The following is a 20,894-nucleotide window of genomic DNA, read 5'->3' on the forward strand; positions in this document are numbered from 1 at the left end:
CATTCCTGGTGGCTCAGTGACAAAGAATCTGCCTGTGATGCAGGCGATGTGGGTTTAATCCTGAGTTAGGAAGATCCCCTGGAGGAGGGCATGGCAACCCACTCCAGTATTCTTGCCTGGGAAATCCCATGGACAGAGGAGCCTGGTGGGCTATAGTCCATGGGGTCTTAAAAGAGTCAGACATGACTTAGCAACTAAACAACAACAACCTATCCATTATCACAGTGTCATAGAAGCAGAAAAGGCCTTAGAGGTCATCTGGATCAAATACTTTGTATTAATAAATGCAGATGTTCAGAAGATGACCATTCAGCCTCTTTTTACACACTTCTCCTAGAGAGGGTAAGTTCATTGCTTAAAAATCACATTGATAAAAGGCTTTTCCTTGTCTTTTAGCTTTCCAAAAGTGCCATCCCTTTAAGTTCTATTTTTTGGTTGCTTTAATTTAGCACTTCATAGACCTCTCCATGTGTCTGAAGAGAGTTGGCTATATTCCCATGTAAGGTGGTTTCCAGAAACCCCCCACAATCCCAACCCCTTGCTCCCGCAAAACTCTGCAACTTTCCACAGTATCCTTGAAAGTGTGAGGCCCAGAACAGAGCTCCATGCTGCAGATGGCTCTGCCCAGTATAGGGTCAGCCAGGCTATTACACCCCTTGCTCTGTGAACTACAGCTGGTTTAGCAGCCCAACTGTGCACACACGTGATTGTGTGTACTGCCACTGACAGCCAGCTCCCTGTTGACTACATGCCCTAGGTCTTTTTCTCACAGATCACAGTTAAGTTTCTATGGACCACAAGTCTGTTCTATACATCTGAGTCTCTTTTTCTGTTTTGCATATAGGGTTATCGTTACCATCTTTCTATATTCCATATATATGTGTTAGTATACTGTAATGGTCTTTGGGAGAAGGCGAGGGTGGGATGTTTCAAGAGAACAGTATTGAAACATGTATATTATCTAGGGTGAAACAGATCACCAGCCCAGGTTGGGTGCATGAGACAAGTGCTCGGGCCTGGTGCACTGGGAAGACCCAGAGGGATCGGATGGAGAGGGAGGTGGGAGGGGGGACCGGGATGGGGAATACATGTAAATCCATGGCTAATTCATTTCAATGTATGACAAAAACTACTGTAATGATGTAAAGTAATTAGCCTCCAACTAATAAAAATAAATGGGAAAAAAAAAGTTTCTATGGACCTGCTCTTACATATTTTATATTTCAAATTTTTTTCAGTTTCACTCTTGTTAAAGCTTGTCAAAATAACTCCAATTAATCTTCAAGTTTAAAAATCAATTTAAAATTTAGGCTCTGTTGCCTCATGTATCAACTTGTAACAACCAGGAGTTTTCTCATCAATCACAGTGAAAGAGAGCTCAGTCAGGCACAAGGTATTCAGGGACCAGGCGGGACTGGGAAGAATCATACAGAATTTTTCTCCTAGGATCTGGGTACAGCCTGGGACTAAGAACTTAATCTTACAGCGAAAAAGTCTAATCATCTAAGATGGTGCCCAAAGCTCTGACTTGGACAAGTAAACTTCATATGAGGAAGTTCAGTATATCTGAGGTTTCCCTGTGTTTCTGAGAAATCTGCTTGTAGGTTTCTTAACGGTCTCTGTCCATATGTTAGACCCTCTTCCCTCTGCTGGATCAAAAGTATTGCTGGCCACTGTCCTCTCTGGATATGGATATTCTCCCAGTCGCCGCTGGTTCTACCTGGCCAACATCTCCACCTGTGGGAAGTTCCATTCCTCGCTCTGCGCTACTCATGTGTGCCGCTCCCATAACAGTTGATTTTTCAGTATCCAGCTGCATAAGAAGCTGAGGTCTAGATGCAAGAAGAAAACTGATGAAATGAAACAGTCCTCTTCACATTCCCTTATCCAAGGGCTGGACTGGTTCTGGAGCCTAAGGCAGGGCTGAGCCTGCAAAGGAAAAAGTCAACAAGCTGTGACTAAAGGGAGGTGAGGGAAAAGGATCTTACAAAGACAAAGAACCACCTTGTTAGCAAATAAATGAAGTGAATTATACACGATGGAATGATAAAAAGAGTTACATTTATTGACCTTTATTCTGTGACAAGTATAATACATATTTGATTGATTCGTCACAACGGAGGATGTGAGGTTGGTACTATCATCTCCATTTTGGAACTGAGGAAATTGTAACTCAGAGGGTTTTCAGTGGCTCCTCTGAGTCAGCTGGTAAACAGCAGAGCCACGGTTTGAGGCAAGTCTGTCCACAACACTAACTGCTGAGCAGTTTCACAGATGTAACACCACAGAACCAGTGGAGTTAACTGACTTGTCCAACACTTGGTTGCAGATCCAGGACTGCAGTCAGGGTTCCATGCCTCCAAACTGATTCACTTTTCACAGGAAGGGTGAGCCCTTATCATCACTTCCTTTTTTATTCACTTACACATCATTTGGATATTACCATATGAAGTTGTTGGGGTCTGTTTTTCCTCTTTTGGACACTGTGACATTTGCGTTATCTTTATAACAATCTCTAGAAATGATGCTCCATTTTCACAATCTCTAGAAATGATGCTCACTTCTGTAATATTTTATCATCTCCCCTCTTTAGTACCTAGAGATATACATTGCCTTAGCACAAAAGCTTGAACACACATTTGAAAACATTTATTATTACAATCTTCTCTGTGTTCTTCTGCTTCCCTTGTGTCTCAGCTGGTAAAGGATCTGCCTGCAATGTGGGAGAACTGGGTTCAATTCCTGGGTTGGGAAGATCCCCTGGAGAAGGGAAAGGTTACCCACTCCAGTATTCTGGCCTGGAGAATTCCATGGACTAAGTTCATGGGGTCACAAAGAGTTGGACACGACTGAGCAACTTTCATGTTCACTTTCTATTTTGTTCTAAAGATAATTCATCGGGATTGAAAATTACAAGTGAAACATAAGTAGGTAACATCATGTTTGCCAGGCCTTCTTAGACACTTTATACATATCCTCATTTAATCCTTACAATAACTTAAGAAGTACTATACCCATGAAGTACTCATAATAGCTTACGAAGTACTGTTATTATCCTCATGTTTTAGATGAGAATACTGAAGCACAGAGCTAGTAAATGTCAAAGCTAGGCTACAAACCCCAGGTATTTGAAACCAGAGCCTGCATTTTTAAAGGATCTCCTCTGCCTAAATTAACAGTTCTTATTTCATTTTATCATTTGTTCATTTCACACTGTACACTAACACACAACAGTGAAAACTTGTTATAATAAATGCATTCAGTAAAGTTGCAGGATCAAAAGCAACATATGAAGATCACCTTTATTTCTATACACTAAAATCAACACTCCAAAAGGAAATTAAGAAAACAATCTTAGATATAATAGCATCAAAAAGAATAAAATATTTAAAAATAAAATTAACTAAGGATGTGAAAGAATTGTTCTCAGGAAACATGTATGAAAGAATTTAAACAAGACTCAAATAAAAGGAAATCCCTTGTTGATGGATGGAAGACTTAGTATTGTTAAAGTGCCCAAATTATTTAAGGTAAGCTAATAGATTTAAAGCAACTCCTATCAAAATCCCAATGGCATTTTATTTTTACAGAAATAGAAAAAAAATGCTAAAATTAATGTGGAACCACAAAGGACTCTGGATAAACAAAACAGTCTTGAGACAGAAGAACAAAGCTGGAGGCATCACATTTCACATTTCAAAACATATTACAGAGATGAAGTAATCAAAGAAGTATGATGCTAGCACAAAGCCAAACAAATAGACCAATGGAGCAAAATGTACACAGAAGTAGACTCACACATATACAGTCAACTGATCTTTGACAAAAGTGTCAAGAATACACAACGATGAATGGTTCGTCTCTTCAACAAATGTGTTGGGAAAAATGGGTATCTGCATGCAGAAAAATGAAACTGGACCATACACTAATAAGTTCAAAATGAACTAAAGATCTAAATGTAAGACCTAAAACTGTAAAATTTCTAGAAGAAAACATGAGGGAAAAGCTTCTAGACATTGATCTTGGCAATGTGTTCTTGAATATGATATAAAAAGCATAGAAAACAAAATAGAAGATAGACAAGTGGGACTATATAAAACTAAAGAACTTCTGCAGAACAAAGGGAACAATCAGTAGAGTAAAAAGGCAACCTATGAAATGGGAGAGAATATTTACAAATCATATATCTGTAAGGGATTAATTTTCAAAACACATCATTAAGTCTTACCACCAAGTAGCAAGATAACAAATAATCCAATTAAAAATGCCAAAAGACTTGAAAGGCATTTCTTCTAAAAAGACATACAAATGACCAATAGGTATATCAACAGATGTACTATTCAAGGTCACAAATCATCAAGGAAATAAAAATCAAAACCACACTGAGATATAAACCCACACTTATTAGGATGGTAATTATTTAAAAAAAAAAAAACAAAAATAAATATTGGTGAAGATATGGAAAAATTGGAAACTTTTTCACTATTGGTAGGAATGTAAAATGATGTAGCTGCTACAGAAAACAATAATGTAGTTTCCTCAAAAAGTTAAAAATAGAACTACTATGTGACCTAGCAATCCTACTTCTGGGTTTTGAACCAAAAGAATTTTAAAAGGCTATTAAAGAGATATTAGCACCCCTATGTTCATTGCACCATTATTCACAATAGTCAAGATACAGAAACGACCTAAATGTCCACTGAAAGACGAATAAACATGCAATGGGACATTACCCAGCTGTAAAGAAAGAAAGAAATTTCTGCTATATATTGCAACATGAATGAACACCATGCTAAGCGAAATATCCAGTCACAAAAGGATAAATACTATACTATTCTGCTTATATGAGGTAGGTATCTATTTCATCAAAGTAAAAAGTAGAATGGTAGTTGCAGGGGCTGCTGGGAAGAGAAGTGATGAGTTGATGTTTAATGGGTATAACATTCCAGTCATGCAAGATGAAAAAGTTATAGAGATTTTCTATATACCTTTATGCTTAGAACTAAGAATACTACACATTTAAAAAATCATTAAGAGGGTAAATCTTATGTCATGTGTTTTTTGACCACACATACACACACTCATACACCCAAGTGTCTTAAGAAGCCGAAAGAGGAAAATGTTTCAAGAAGAGTGTGGTCAGTTACATCAAATGATGTTGAAAAGTCAAATAAAATGACAAAGAATTAATTACTCATTAGCTTTATCCAAAAAAAAATCACTGGCAACCTTGACAAAAATAATTTTAGTGCAGTGGTAGTGAAATAACATTAATATGGGATAGGCAAGGAAAGGAAATAACAACCTGAAGACAGAGGCAATGGGCTTTCACAAATATCAGAGAAATAACACAGTGGATAGAGGCACAGATTTGGAGTCAAGGGAGATTTTTATTTCATTAAGAAGGGTAATAAAGTATGATTGTGTGGTGACTGGAATGATCCGGCAGTGGTAGAGAAAAATAATTATGCAGGAGAGGGAGTAAACTGGGGATCAAACTTAGGAGATCTGAGTGAAGGGGATCCAGACCACAAGTAGAGAGGCTGGATTCAGGCAGAAAAAGGTCCATGACTTCTTACCTAAAGAAAATGAAGAATGTACAGAAATAGATGCAAGTGGGTTGATGGGTTAATGGTGGGAAACTGAGAAAGTTCATGCCTGTTTGCATCAATTTTTTTCCTGTAAAATAAGAGATGAAGTCATAAGTTTAGAGTGGGGTGGGAAGGAGATACTGATTTGAGAAGTAAGAAGAGGTATGAAGTTATTATCTCAGAGAGTACAAAATTGAATTTACTATTGATGTGTAAGATTCATGGTGAGAGATTTCTAGTTAGTGGAACCATCCAGTCTGTGTACTTCAGTAATATTTAACCATTGAAGTTTTCTGGGATTGGAATAGATTTTTTTTTTAAATGTTTTACTAAGTTGGACTTTTTTTCCAAGGAAGCAGAACAGAAAAGAGTAAGACAAGAGAATTAAGGACATTTTAAAGAGTTAAACTCTAATGCTGGATCAAATAGAACTGACGCAAATAGAAATGAGAACACGAGGGCTGACAGTTCTGTAGCCTTCCCTTCTAGCAACTCTCAAAGCAGAATCTTTACAACCCCTTGACCAATTTTCTTCTCTCAGAAAAGCCCAGGGCAGGTCATGGCAGGAGTGTGCTTAGGATTAATTCTGTATTAAGGCAGCCTAGGGCTTCCCTGGTGGCTCAGAGGGTAAAGCATCTGCCTGCAATGCAGGAGACCCAGGTTTGAACCCTAGGTCAGGAAGATCCCCTGGAGAAGGAAATAGCCATCCACTCCAGTACTCTTGGCTGGAAAATCCCATGGACGGACAAGCCTGATAGGCTACAGTCCATGGAGTCCCAAAGAGTTGGACATGACTGAGCGACTTCACTTTCACTTTTTCACTTTCAAGGCAGCCTAGGTCCTCCTTCTCCCCATCTTCCTCCTCCTCCTCCACATGGCAACAGAGGAATATATGTCAGAGATGTGCATTGAGATAGGTTCCCATTTGCCCATGAGGACTGCCTTCAAGTACATCTTCCTCTGCACCAGCCAACAAGCCAAAGGAGACCTACAGAGAAGCCTCCCAGGCAACTAAGACTGTCATTCATTCACTGGAGTCCACTTTCCTTCATGGAATAAAAATTCTCCAAGTGAATCAAGGAACACAACCATTATTTACAATGTTGACCAAGGATAAACATGACTGCTTCATAAAAATTAGTTCAAAAGAAGAATTCTTTCATGTGAAATATAAAATTAGTTGACATTAAAGATGGAGTGGTCTAAGAGTCATCCACTCCCAGGATCCATAAAGAAAAACACACACAAAACAAGAGCACATCTAACAAAGCAGTGGGCCATCTGTTTCAGTACCTGATCTCCGGAGGTGACTAATCCTGGCAGTTTCTCAAGAATGTTTAACCATCTCCTCCTGCCTCTCTTCCTGACCCATCTTCCTCTCTTAACAGAGCATAATAAAAGCATATGGTGCTGTAGAAACTGTCTGGTTGCCGAATTTCATCTGAACCATGGTAAATTTCTCTCTTAATTTTGCCTTTTAGAGTATATGATTTACATATTTTCCTGGTCCCCAGTCTTCTGAGACTGATCCTAACCCTTGAGAGACAGGTAATAGAATCTATAAGCTTCTTGAGGATAATAAGTTACATGATTGTACCTAGAAGTTCCTCGAGTGTCCATGGGCAATAGTTATAGATAAGTCTCATTGGTGGTAACATTAACAGGTAAAATATCCATATTAACAGAGCTGATCCCTTTAACCAATGATAATTAAAATGCATGCCTATGTGTATATGACACTTAACCTTCTCTTGAAGGCTCAGAGTGCATCAATTACTTTATGTGCTTTAAAGCATGGAGGTGTTAGTAATTACTTTAGGTCTATCAGATGATTTGGCTCTATTTAAACTGTCCCAGGTTGCTCACTGGGGACAGTATGGATCCAGCTGTGTTGTTACCCTGCATCTGTCTGGAGGAATGATTAATCAGGTAGCCCCAGAGGCCTACTTACAGGGTCTATTAAGGAGATTCTCAGAAAAGAAGTTATCTTAACAGAAAATTGATACACCTATGGGCGTGCACACACATACATACACACACATGTACATGTGCATGAAGAGAGTGAATTAACACTGAGAGTGATGCAGGGTACAGAATAAAATCTATCCTACATATTGTCCTCTGCCTGACCCTCATAAACTCATTCCTAAGTCCTGGGGCAAGGTGGCAGCACCAAAAGAATCAACATAAATCAAAGAACTCTTTTGCTGGCATCCATACAAAGCAAAAGGATTGACAGGGGCTGGCAGTGTTGGCACTCATGGTTTCAGTGGTGATGGCAGACAGAGTCAGCAGTAGGATTGGCATCCACACTTTCCACAGCAGGGGACCCAGCTCTGGGAGCCTTTGACCACAGTGGAATCCTATCCAATGCCCTTTTTACACACTAATGTCCTCAATGCTGGGCCTTTGCAGACACAGCACAGGCTCTGGTGGGACTGCCAACAGCAGTGGTGCTCTGAGCATAAAACTACAGAAGTACAGTGCCTCTACATGTCAAAGCAGCAAAAATGACAACTCCCCATAACCTCCCCAAAACAGGAAAGAAGGAAAATTGCAGTGTGTGATAGCCCATAAAATTGGTTGGTAAAAACATATTTAAGAATTTGTCCAGAGATTTCTAGAACTATTTGGAAGTCCATGCAGGAGGTACTTGAGAGGGATCAAAACTGACAATTAACATAAACTCTGATTTTACTTTGGGACTTAGAGAGTTTAGGAAACATTACCTTTTATGTCCTATATCCTTATTTATTAGTCTTCCCTCAAAAATATTGCCTATTTTTATAGCCAATATATGTCACTCAAGAGTTTTACTCTTCCTCTTTGTAACTTATTCTTTCTATTTTGATTAGGCAGGGTTAGAATTACACAGGAGAAAATAAACACTACATAAGGATATGAAAACTTTTCATATGAGTAAAGTGTGTGAGTAACATATAAATGTATCTATGTTAGCAACTTGAAGTTTCTCTTTTAAAATTTAACTCTTTCAGAGCCTGGATTATGCTAAATAATTAAAATAAAGTGAGTTACAACCACAGTTATGTATGTTTCAAATTCACGTGAACCATGATTTAAATAAATGAGGTATGGTTTACAAATACAAAGACTGGTCATGTTCTTCCTATTAAAAAACAATTCACCATTTACCTTTGTGCTTGATGGCTTTCTGGCGCTGACTGTTACTACAGTTTGTGTTTATGATGCCACTATTACTTCAAAGGGGCTTGAAAAGTTGTGCTGTGTTGTGCTCAGTCACTCAGTCATGTCCCACTCTTTGCGACCCCATGGACTGTAGCTCACCAGGCTCCTCTGTCCAAGGGATTCTCCAGCAAGAGTACTGGAGTAGGTTGCTATGCCCTCCTCCAGGAGATCTTCCCAACCCAGGGATCAAATCCAGGTCTCCCACTTGGCAGGCAGATTCTTTACTGTCTCAGCCACCAAGGAAACTTATAGATAAGGTGAACAAACCTGTGGCCTATAAATACAACAAAAGTAGCTGGTCCTATGACACAACAAAAATGATATCAAATGGACAAAGAACCAATTTAGGAGTGTCTCCTAAATTGTCATTAGTGACCACTAGCATCACCAGATGGGCTGAATTTAAGTGCTGTTGATGGCTGGTATCAAAGAGCATCAGAACTTTAAGGAAATGAGGAGGAAGATTTCACATTTATCACAACGACCCAATTTGAACACTTAAAAAGCAATTAAATCATTTTTATTGTTCAAGGTGCATGATGAACTGTAATGTCAGTTATCAGAAATGTTCCCAACCTGGGCCATTAGCCTTGAGTCAGATATGGGGCTCTGGCTCTAAGCCTAAATGTAAATTTGAACGTTCACAGATAGACTTCATGGTCCATTAGAAAGAGCTCAATCAAAGAAGTATATTTAAATTTGACTCTGTCACTTACATAAAGGTTTCCTGTAGAGATACCCTAAGCAGTGTTTCTCAAACTTTAAATGTGTATGCAGTCACCTGGGGATCTTGTTAATATACAGCTTGGGATTAAATCAGTCTGAGGGCTGGGGTCTGAGATGCTGTATTTCTACCAAGCACCCATGTTCGCTGATGCTCCTGGTCCCTGGATCAACTTCGAGCAGCAAGGCCTGAGGAGATTATTGACAGAACATGTGAAAGCATGTGTGTTCATGAGAAAACACTTTGTAAACTGTAAAATGACACAAGTATCACTTTATATTAATTAGTAATAGTTGGTGATTCAGTTCAATTCAACAAGGAAGAGCCCCAATAGGATAAATTAAGTTAGTTCTAATAAGGTGGATGAACCTAGAGCCTATTATACAGAGTGAAGCAAGTCAGAAAAACAAACATATTAACACATATATATGGAATCTAGAAAGATGGTACAGATGAACCTTTCTGCAGGGCATCAGTGGAGACACAAACATAGAGAATAGACTATAGACAGAATGGAAGAAGGAGAGGGAAGGATGAATTGAAAGAGCAACATTGAAACATATACACTACCATGTGTAAAATTTATAGCCAATGGGAATTAGCTGTATGATACCGGGAGCTCAAACCTGATACTCTGACAACCTAGGAGAGGTGGGATGGGATGGGAGGTGGGAGGGAGATTCAAGAAGAAGAGGACATATGTAAACCTATGCCTGATTCATGTTGATGTATGGCAGAAACGAACACAATATTGTAAAGCAATTATGCTCCAATTAAAATTTTTCAAAAGTGTAAAAAATTATGTTCCAGATATTTAAGCTTTTTCTTTTTAGCAAAATCAAAACAAAACTGGGAACTGAACAGGCAGCACAAGAAAGCTAGTCATTTTAAACAATTTTGTTGCTTTTTGATTGCTTTGAATAAGATTAACTTCCATATCACTATAAGGACTAAAATGATGGGGGGAAATGCCCTGATTTCTAAAAGAAACTTGTACAACCAGACCCAGTTCCAGATTTGCCCTGACAATCTTATCTCATCCTAATCAAAACAGAAATAGTAAATGACAAGGAAAAGGAAAACAGTTGGCTCTAGGAACAACAAGAAGAGATCACTGTGAGGAAAGAAATTAAAAACTAATAAAAGCCAACACAGGATCACAGAAGTCAGAGCTATTTTAAACACATCTCGTTTCCCTAAGTAACACTTTCTTTTATCATTGGTGTTAGCATTTCCTGGAAGAGTGTACAAAATCTGCAAGAACATTGATTTCTAAAGCATTTCTGTGTTCCTTATCTAAAGTACAGTCAACAATTGCTGTTCAAGTTTTGGTTTGAAAACTGGCAAGGAGAGATCAAAGACAGGCAGATGACTTCCAGTTGGTAGGTAAGTTTAATAATCAGGGAATGTACATAGGAAGTTTGTTTGGAAGCAGCTGCAAGATAAACGGATCTCTGTGCCTATTTAAAAGTTTATACAGAGGCCTTAACGAGGTTCAGCCATGTACACTGTCCAGATGGTCTCAATAACACATTGCTCTCTCAAGGCTGCTTCCTTGAAAATGGCTCCCACTGTGGAAATGATGGGCCAAAAGTGCATTTCAAGGACAGGGGAGAGGGTAAGCAAACTGACTGCCCAGGTCCCGCTCACAGGCCAACTGGTGGTCAACTCAGTAAAGTACTCTGACACCAAGGAAACATACACTCCTTCTGAGGCTCTAGTCCCACAACACTAGCCAGTCTTTCAGTATTACATGGTCAACTTACTGTATTATGTGAAGACTTTCATCATATATCAGCAAATGTATAACAGACCCTTCCCATTAAAACAAAAACCCTTCCTGATCTTTTAGATTTCAGACAAAATGACTCCTTGTCATAGATCCAGATCATCAACAATTTACCCAGATTAAGCAACAGCTTGCTTGCTCCCATGATGGATCTTTTTACAATGGTTCTGGCAGCACCATGATTATAAAAGTTAAAACTCGGCTTTGAAGATGCCAGATATTCATCAGACTCACCTTCACCTGAACTTGACACTTTGTCTCCCAGCTTCCATCCCTGTTTACCCTCTCTCACCTGTTTATGGTAACAGGATGGATCATTCATAGTCCAAAATGCCAGAATACTGTTAAGCAAGCATGTATGAATGAAAACTCAGTTTGGTGTCATCAGAGATAGGAAGAAAAGACAAATGAGACTGAAATCTGAGTAACTGTCAGGGTGTTCCAACAGTACCATTCCTCTGAAAAATAAAGTGAAAGTAAAACTACTAATACCAATTACTGACTTAATTCTTTAGGCCAGTCAATACCAAATCATGATGCCATTTAAATGCAAAACAGACACAGAAATTTGGATATGAAAGCATTCAATACGCAGACATCTTGAGAAACAGTTTAAAGATGCCAGAACTGCACACCTGGGGGGAATATCACACACCTGCAGATGGTTCTTTGCACTAGCTCTGGGTAATGCAGGTCAGCTGACCCAAGAGGATGGCTTCATAATTAGACAGCTCTTCACTCTCCAGTTGCTCCACCTAAGAAAACCTGAAGCTTAGAGGATGACTGAGCAGCCATTCCCTTCTACAGAAACACTTGTGTGGTACCATCAGGAGTGGTTTTAAATGGTGGAGATAATTACTTAATTCAAGCTGTAGCAACTGGCCAAGTAAACATGTAGCAGCCAGGAAGCTATTAGCATGATTTTAAGGCAATTATTCCATTAGCGTTTAATAGTCTCCAATTAGTCTTCCCTGACTATCAAAGTTTGAACATCTTTTTTTCCTCCAAAAATTCTCACAGTTTGAGTAATGCAGAAAGGTACCAAACCCATTTTTAAACCTGGATTTATATGTGTAGATCTGCCAACCCTACATTACAAAATCATGGGGGAATTGAGGAATGCAGATGGGTGAAATAGGGTTTTTATCTCAGAATTATTGAGAATGAGAATGGAAAGCTTTGCAAGGGATCCACTTTGAGTATAAAACTAAGAGAAGTTAGGCAAGGAGTGGAAATTCCCACTGTGTCCAGTGCTGTAGAACTATCAGAATATCGAAGCCTTTGAACACAGGTTTCCACCTTGTCCTGTGGGAACAAAAGAAAATTCCTTCCGCTCCTGCCAATGCCTTATTTCCTTGTCCTTTTAGCCTGGTTAGTACTTGTTGCTGCTGAATCATCCAGATCCAAACCACAAAGCATTTCCCTCCAAACTTCCTAGATATTTTTTCTAAGGACCATATTTAAAGATCATATCACTGAACTGATAGCAGGTCATTTCCCTTCACTGAGATGCAACTTTCATATCTGTGAAATGGAGTTAATACTTATCAGTATCAGTAACCAGCTTCACAAGGTTTGGGGAAGAATTATGTTATCTGGGTTATATGTTAGGGCTTTGAAAAGTGAAGTATTATAAAAATGTATGTTAAATTCAGACATGATATCATGCCATCCTTCAGAAGTTTCAATGTGAGCTTGAGCTTTTAACATCCCTGTGTCTCTGGAGAGTCACCTGTCAGGAGGCTAGCACCAGACTCCTTGCCCTTCTTACCTTTTAGGCCTCCATAAATGCTCAGGTGAGACCATGTTAAAGTACCTGTCTAAAGACCAAATAAGAAGGAAGAAAAGGGGATAGGGATGCCTGCGGAAGTGAGAGTGGAATTTTGCCAACAAAGTTCTGTAGTTTCTACTGTCTCCTCCAAAAGAGCAATCCCTAGGCTCACCCAGGAGCAGGGTAAATGCAGAGCGGAGAAGCTGGCTTGTTCTCTTCCTTAGAGACACCTGGGCTCTTGGGAAATTCCCTCCTGAAGAAGGGCAAGAGGGGACAAACCCTTCCCTTCCAGGGCTGCTGCTCAGAAGGTAGTCTGTGTCTGTCATAACCCCCAAACATCCATTTGACTAAAGACCATTGATTTCAGTTACTGATCAATTCCAGGGCTACTGGTCAGAGACTTTCAAGAAAAAAAATTTTTTTTCTTAAGCATGATTTCCCCCAGTGGCTGAGAGAGGGCGCCGGATGGGTAAGAGCTAGAGAAGGTAGACCAGAAGGTTGAACTTGATAACCCGGCATAGCTGGAGACAAGAGATGAACTACCTGTCGGTATTTTGCCCTCTAGTCCAGTCCTGAAAGGGTCAGGCGGATCAGGGAGATAATCTGCACTCTCGGCCCAAGCGAAAAGTCAACGAAGTATGGCTGTGAACCCAGCTGTCACCGTGGGATCCCGTCCTGAAACCACCGTGCCCCTGCACATCCAAACTAGGGTCTGCTGCGCTCCCGCCCCCAGAAACCTGCCCAGTTCCCTGGTCCAAGTCGCGCGCTTCATGTTGAAGCGTCTGACCCCTCCAGGCTCTTCCTCGCTTTGCTCAGGCTTCCTTCTTTCTAGCCTCCCTGGACACCAGCGCAATCATCTTTACCCTAGGATTTGCGGGTGAAGCCCACCCCTCCGTCGCATTTCACGCAGGTTCCCCTGCCCGGCTTCTGTCCCGAGCAACAAATGCACGGTCCACGAGGGTTCGCTTTCCTGACCCGCGCGCTGGACGCTGCTCACCGCCCTTGGACCAGAGTCCAGATGGTGACCACTCGGCCAGGCCGTCTGGGTCCACGCAGATCAGGAAACGGCTCCCCACATTCCTCTCCCCGCTTCGGCTCCAGGTCAAGGGCATCGATCAAGCCGCCGGCGGTCCCTGAACTTTCATCACTCTTCGGGAAGCGCTTTGTCTCTTTAAAGGAGACTAGGGACGAATATTAATGACTCGGGGAGCTTCTCACCGAGAAATCCACCAAATTCTCTTGATTCCGTGACAGAGATGGAGTCGGAGGTCCACGGGCCAGAGCCCAACCCTTAGGACAGCGGCTCGCGCTCGCCGACCACCAATCATCCCACAGCCCCAGAAACCGTCCCCAGACCCAAGTCTCCGGGGGGGAAACTGGGGGGCGGGGGGGGGGGGGTGCTCGAGGGGCCATCCTAGAGTCAAGCCTTTCCCCTGCCCCAGCCCTCTCGACACAACCTGCTTCAAAAACCCATGGAAAGGCAGTCACCTTGACTCCCCGAGCCACGGTCCCCAGAGGTTTGGGAAAGCGCTGGGAGGCCGGAGGCGCCCAGGCACGCACTCGCCTGGCCCGAGACCCACCCGTGGAGACGAGTTTGCCTCCCGCGGGCATCTTGGCAAGTTACCACTTAGTGGAGATAAAGCAGGGCGCGGCAGGTGGAGCGGACGCCGAGCGCCCCGGCGGCAGCCTCGGAGCGCCTACCTGGGATGGCTAAATTGGTGAGGGGTATGCTGTGGATGCTCTCCGGCAGAGTTGCCATCCAGTCGGCGAATTTCAGCTCGTTCTTCCCTTGAGACGAGGCCATCGTGCGGTCGGTGTGCCGCGCGCTGGTCCTCACACTCCTCGGGCAGGCTGGCAGGCTGCTGCCGCTAATCCAATGTTTGCTCCCAGCCCCGCTAGAGTTTACACTCCGCTCTGCGCCACACCCACAGGATGGCGCAGACACATGCTAATTTTAATAATTATTCAAAACACCCCATGCTCCCCGAGTGCCTCTGCCAGACTCCGCTGGAGCTTTTGTTCCTGACGTCCGCACTCAGCTTTCTGCTCTCTCCGCTCCCTCCCCGACTCCCTCCTCCCGTCTTATCCCTCCTATGCGTCTCTGTCTTTTCTCGCCATTTCTACAGCATTCCTTGGCTTCTTATTATTTATTATGTGCTTTTTTTTTTTTTTTTTAAACTTGGTTCACACAGCTGTTTCGCCCACGATCTTATTCGGCCCTTTAATGTGACTTATGTTTGAAAGACAATCTTCAGGTTGAAGCTAAAATCCTAGAAGACTTTGGGATGCTATCACCTCCCCCGAGCAGACTCTCATACTGGCTTTCAGGACTTTCCATTCTTGCTGAAGAGCTTTTCCTTTCGTAAGCTACAACAGGTTATTTCTTTCCTCAGCTGGGGCCGAGAGCCCTGCTGACAACAAAATGGTGGTCTTTCTTCACCACTTTGCCTAATTTTTGGAGTAGTTGACAAGTGTGCTGTCAGAAAAGATCAGTTAAGTTCTAGGTGGTACCTATTCAATCCCTGGCATCCTGTTCCAGTCATTTCAAGGTAAAGAAGCACTTCACCCCCATTTCCCTGAATATGAGAGATGCGTGCTCTATCTATGGAGGAAACAGTTTATGTCCTCCCTCTGTCATTTTTGTGACACTCAGGATGAGACTAAAGCCTAATGCAAGAAGGAAATCACCACATTTCCCAGTGACATGTTGTAATTATTGCCTACTGGCAATACTACTGCGTTTGGTGGAATTTATTTGGCACCATTCAAAATGATCTATGTGACCGTCTGAATTTTGATTCCTTGGCAGACTAGAGAGATGTACCTCTCTCAAGAGAAATCACTTGTCGAGCCTCCAAAGAACTGTCTTGGTCCACCTGCTCTCAGATGAGAAACAGGAGAGAAATCAACTCTTACAAATGTGATGAGTCTAGGGGTGGCCTGGGTAGGTATGATAAGCAATAGACTGAAAATGTGCAGGGTCTTAGCAGCTCAGTGAATGTAGATGTAATACAGATGCCTCTGTTCTTTGATTCAGTGATGCAAAGTCCTTTTCTTAAAGTACATGCTGTTAAGTTGGGAAAATGAAAACCCAGGTAGGAAAGAGAGCTATAAAACATGGGAATAACCAGTTTCAGCACACTATATAGCATTAAAAAGAAAAAAAAAAAATCAAATTTTCTATTCTGCCTTAGAATCAATTCACAGTTGAAAAAGGATAGATGGGGCTATCTTTAAGAATGAGAAAGAGATGTATTGGGATTTTTTTCTTCCAAAGTAAACCTTAATATTCCTGTTAGCACAGTAGAACTCACATATCCTTTTGACTAGGGTAAGAATTCAGCTCACTGTGAAATTCCTGGTCAAGAGACCTACAAACATCACCCTTCTGGTTAATGCTGGTGTTCTGTAGTCATCATTGCAGGACAAGGAGGTGAGCTCAGATCTGGAAATCTGCTGCTCTGAGTCATTTAGGCAAGTCCCCTAGTTTCTGTCAGTCTTGCTTGTCTCCATCATAAACTGGTGACAGTAACTCAGAGATTTGCAGTGAAGCTTCTAGAAAAGAGTACATATGAAAGAGTTTTGTTATCAGCAAAGCGTCATGTAAAATGTGTGATCTCTGTTTATTAAAGTTTCCTTGGTGGCTCAGATGGTAAAGAATCTGTCTGCAATGCAGGAGACCCAGGTTTGATTTCTGGGTTGTGAAGATTCCCTGGAGAAGGGACTGGCAACCCACTCCAGTATTCTTGAGAAATCCATGGACAGAGGAACCTGGCTTTTTTTTTTTTTTTTTTTTAATGAAACCACCTTAAATGTTGAGAAAAGTTGCCTCTCTTGAGAATGGTAAAATAGATAGCTGGTGAGAAATTGCTATATAACACAGGAAGTCCAGCCTGGGGCTCTGTGATGACCCAGAGGGGTAGGATAGGGGAGGGGAGGGAGGTGATATATGTAAAATTATGGCTGATTTGCATTGTCGTATGGCAGAAACTAACACAACACTGTAAATCAATTTTCCTCCAATTAAAAAATAAATTTTAAAAAAGGTACCTCTTATCTTTTGTAAAGCAAATAAGCAATCCCTCCTCTATCTGCTTCAAACTTCAGATTTTTTCTAATGTATTGGTTTTCCATGAATCTTCACATTTCACTGCATGCAATCCACTAGGAAGAACAGTGATGAAAGTGGATAGCATATGAATTTCTTTCCCAGACTTACAATCAGTATTTTAGGCAATTTTATGACCCAGTTTTCCCATCTTTCTGCTATACCTCTGTCATCATTTACTAAATGATATTAGGAATATCATATAATTTCTCTGTGCTTTAGTTTGCCCACTCTATTAGTCAGGGTTTCCAAGAGACACAGAAATATGGATATAAATGTAGATACAGATGTATAGCTCAGATGGTCAAGAATCTGCCTGCAATGCAGGAGACCCAGGTTCAACCCCTGGGTCAGGAAGATCCTCTGGAGAAGGGAGTGGCAGCCCATTCCAGTATTCTTGCCTGGAGAATTCCATGGACAGGGGAGCCTGGAGGTCTATAGTCCATGGGGTCACAAAGAGTTGGACTTGACTGACCTACTAAAATATAGATGTATAGAGAGATTTGTTTTAAGCAGTTGACTCATATAACTGTGAGATCTGGCAAATCTGAAAGGCAGGTCAGCAGGCTGGGAGCCCAGGTAGAATTTATATGTTGCAGCCTTGAAACAAAATTCTTTGGGAAACCTGTCTGCTCTTATTACCTTCAGCTGATTAGATGAGGTCCACCCACATTATAAAAAGTAATTTGTTTTTTTCAAAGTCAAATAATTGCACATGCAAATAATTGCATCCACAAATACCTTCACAGAAACATCTAGACTAGTGTTTGACAAAACTAGTGAGTGTCATAGCCTAGCCAAGTTGACACATGAAATTAACTATCACACCCAGTGACAAACTAAACTAGAAATTGTTACTAATCTTCTCTTTTGGCTCTATTATCCCACTATTCTACTTCTTTTATGATTATTTCTCATGCATATAGTTAGTAATAATAGCAAAAGGAGCAACGAAAATATTTAGTTTTTTTTTCACTCTATCCAGAGTATTCAAGGTTGTGGATCAGCATTTTTACCATTACAACAGAGATGAAGAAATGCTAATCATTTTTTAATTGTGTTGTTGAGAGTAGTCAACATTAAGAATTTTTAAGCATAAATGGAAAGGGGAGAATGACATTGCTGTGGTTTCTTGCCCCTATTATAACTTATTTATATAATCCTCAGCTGTCCATCAAAACCACACTAAGGAGTTTATAAACATGCTACTCATTTGGAACATTTTTTTAATTTCATATCCTCCTCTACCCTTAAAAATACATGGCTCTTACTATATATTTTATTTAATTAGTTCATATTTCTCAGTTGTTGGAGATATATAGTTTTATGTTGAACTATGTTCTTCAAAACAAGAATTCTTATAGATCAGAAAACTTTGGAACACTTTTCAGATGAATAATGTCTAAAAAGAGGGGCTCTGTTTAAAACAACTTGGTCAAATCATTAAAAAACATGGTGTTCAGAAATATGTATTTATAAAGTTACAGTTAAAGAAAACACATATAAAAGGGGAATAAAGAATCTTTGTCAAAACTACTAATGATCAATGCTTCTTGATCATTCTCTACAACCTCTACCCAGATATTTCAGTAGAACTTAGCTGTATTTAAAGTATATAAAAACACTTCTTACACTTAAATTAGAAATTTTTTAAAAAGTGATAACTTTCACTTCTTGCTATCATTTTAACCCTTTAGACTTTTCAGTTGTACCCCTTTCTCTTCCCCTATATCTACATCTTGTATGCCAGTCCAAAATAAGCTGATTAATGCTCACTAAATACTATCTAGTATTTGGGCTCTGAAAGCCTGGATTCAAATTCAGATTTCCCTGTTTACTTAGTGTGTGTTTCTCAGTTTCCTTAATTGAACATGGATAATGATTATTCCCTCCTGGATGTGGAAAATGGAAGGGGCTATGAAACTTAAATTAAGTGAAGACTCTAAAGTGTATTGAACAGAATGGAAGCTCAATAAAATATAGTTTATGTTTCTTGAAACCACCATGCCTTAGTGCATGCTATTAACTCCACAAGGAATACACGTCCATGTTTTCACCTGAAAAAATCCTTTCCATTCTAATTCATCTTTGGAAATTCTGTCGTTATTTGTAAGTAGAAGTAACTTTTCCTTTTCCTGCACACCCATTACAGTTTGTTTATAGCTATCTTGCAGTGTGTTTCTAATTCCCTAGCTCACCTTCAAGCTTTATGTGGACAGAATAGTGATATTTGATACCCTATGATGCCTCTCACAGTGCCTAAGACATAATAAGGACTCATTATAATCATTCACTATTTCATAAATATTTATTGAGTGTCTATTAAGTGCTCTGCCCTAGAGAGAGAAGGCAGAACTCACTGAGTTTATGTTCCAGGCAGAAAGGGGCAAATGATAGCTTAATGACTGAATAAATAAATGACTTGGCTGTATCTCTGGCCTCAGTGTCAAAAGCCCTCCTCTAGCACCCTTGTTTTTCTATACTTCACAATGTAGCAAACAACTTATAACTTAGTTGTTTTTTGTTGTGTGAACAAGTGAAATTTATTAAAGTTACCTAGAGGAAAAACACAAGAGAACAGGAAAAGGGAATGGCAGAATGTCTCAATAATAAGATGCTAGAAAGTACTTAATAAAAGATTCAGGATCTAATTGAGAGATTTAGGGGTAAGGTCTAAGGAAGCGGGAATTTCTTATAAATTGGATGCTGTCAAAAGCTGGGACAATTTTGTGATGGAGGATCTCATTAAATCTTTTCCTTTTAATTTTTATTTTTAATTAGAGGATAATTGCAATATTGTGTGGGTTTCTGCCATACATCGACAGGAATCGGCCATAGATATACACAAGCCCCCTCCCTCTTGAACCCCTCTCCAGCCTCCCTCCCCATCCTGCTCCTCTAGGTTGTCACAGAGCACCAGCTGCATCATACAGAAAACTTCCAAAGGCTATCTATTTTACATACGGTAATGTATATGTTTCAGTGCTATTCTCCCAAACATCCCACCCTCTCCTTCCCCCACTGTGTCCAAAAGTCTGTTCTTTGTGTTTGCATGCCCTTTGTTGCCCTGCAAATAGGATCATCAATACTATCTTTCTAGATTTCACATATATATGTGTGTGTTAACATGCAATATTTTTTTTCTCTTTCTGATTTACTTCACTCTGTATAATAGGCCCTACATTCATCCACCCCATTAGAACTGACTCAAATGCATTCCTTTTTATATCTGAATAACATTCCATTATATATATGTACCACAGCTTACTTATCCATTCATCTGTCAATGGACATCTAGGTTGCTTCCATGTTCTAACTATTGTAAATGATGCTGCAATGAACATTGGGGTACATGTGTCTTTTTAAATTATGGTATCCTCAGGGTATATGCCCAGTAGTGGGATTGCTGAGTTATATGATAGTTTTATTCCTAGTTTTTTTTAAAGGAATCTCCATACTGTTCTCCATAGTGGTTGTATCAATTTTCATTCCCATAAATAGTGAAAGAAGGTTTCTTTTCCTCCACACCCTCTCCAGCATTTACTGCATGTAGACATTTTGATGATGGCCATTCTGACAGGTGTGAGATGATAGCTCATTCTAGTTTTGATTTGCATTTCTCTAATAATGAGCAATGCTGAGCATCTTTTCATGTGCTTATTAGCCATCTATATGTATTCTTTGGAGAAATGTCTGTTTAGGTC

General features: G+C 40.3%; 1 protein-coding gene across 2 annotated transcripts in view; it reads right to left on the minus strand.

Moving 5' to 3' along the window:
* The window catches only part of PLCXD3 (phosphatidylinositol specific phospholipase C X domain containing 3), a 186,228-nt gene extending 171,104 nt beyond the window's left edge, over window positions 1-15,124 (minus strand). The window contains exon 1 of one of the 2 annotated variants that reach the window (XM_020905094.2): window positions 14,784-15,124. In XM_020905094.2, the coding sequence (XP_020760753.1) occupies window positions 14,784-14,886 (103 nt within the window). In that variant the 5' untranslated portion in view covers window positions 14,887-15,124. Of the gene's footprint in view, window positions 1-14,079; window positions 14,451-14,783 lie in introns of those variants that run through there. The other variant, XM_070476630.1, reaches the window with a different exon arrangement.
* Between the last annotated feature and the right edge of the window lie 5,770 nt (window positions 15,125-20,894).

The sequence above is a fragment of the Odocoileus virginianus genome, chromosome 14 (assembly GCF_023699985.2).
Source record: "Odocoileus virginianus isolate 20LAN1187 ecotype Illinois chromosome 14, Ovbor_1.2, whole genome shotgun sequence".
NCBI lineage: Eukaryota > Metazoa > Chordata > Mammalia > Artiodactyla > Cervidae > Odocoileus > Odocoileus virginianus.